Source organism: Eimeria mitis, genomic scaffold, assembly GCF_000499745.2.
Source record: "Eimeria mitis Houghton genomic scaffold, Emh_scaff1486, whole genome shotgun sequence".
NCBI classification, from domain to species: domain Eukaryota; phylum Apicomplexa; class Conoidasida; order Eucoccidiorida; family Eimeriidae; genus Eimeria; species Eimeria mitis.
Genome location: NW_013569453.1, coordinates 6788 through 7279, shown reverse-complemented (window position 1 = coordinate 7279; position 492 = coordinate 6788). Strand labels below are relative to the sequence as shown.

General features: G+C 56.3%; 1 protein-coding gene across 1 annotated transcript in view; it reads right to left on the bottom strand.

Annotated features, from left to right (window-relative positions):
- The window catches only part of EMH_0038050 (uncharacterized protein), a gene marked incomplete at both ends in the record, with an annotated part of 1079 nt that overhangs the window by 452 nt on the left and 135 nt on the right, over nucleotides 1–492 (bottom strand). The window contains one exon of the mRNA XM_013495239.1: nucleotides 426–492. Coding sequence (XP_013350693.1) covers nucleotides 426–492 — 67 coding nt within the window. The remainder of the gene's footprint in view (nucleotides 1–425) is intronic.

Below are 492 nucleotides of genomic sequence, written 5' to 3'. Positions count from 1 at the left end.
GCTGCTGCTGCTGCTGTTGGTGGTGGTGGTGGTGGCGGTGGTGGTGGTGGTGGTGGTGGTGGTGGTGGTGGTTGTGCGTTTGTTGCTGCTGTTGCTGCTGCTGCTGCTGTTGCTGTTGCTGCTGTGGATAATGCTGCTGTTGCTGCTGTTGCTGCTGTTGGTGTTACTGCTGCTGTTGTTGCTACTGTTGTAGCTGCTTCTGCTGCTGCTGCTGCTGCTGCTGTTGCTGTTGCTGCTGCTGACTTGCTACAGAGGCGTCTCCGTGTTGTTCTACAGCTATCGCCAATATTATTTTTCTGTTGCTGCTGCTGCTGCTGCTGCTTCTTCTGCTGCTGCTGCTATTGCTGCTGCTGCCATTGCTCCTGCTGCTGCTGCTGCTGCTGCTGCTGCTGCTGCTGCTGCTGCAGCATATCCAGGTGTTATACTGTGCAGCGAATTGCTGCTGGAGATTCTGGCTCCCTCTTTGCTGCTGTCGTTGCGGGGTGTGAGCCC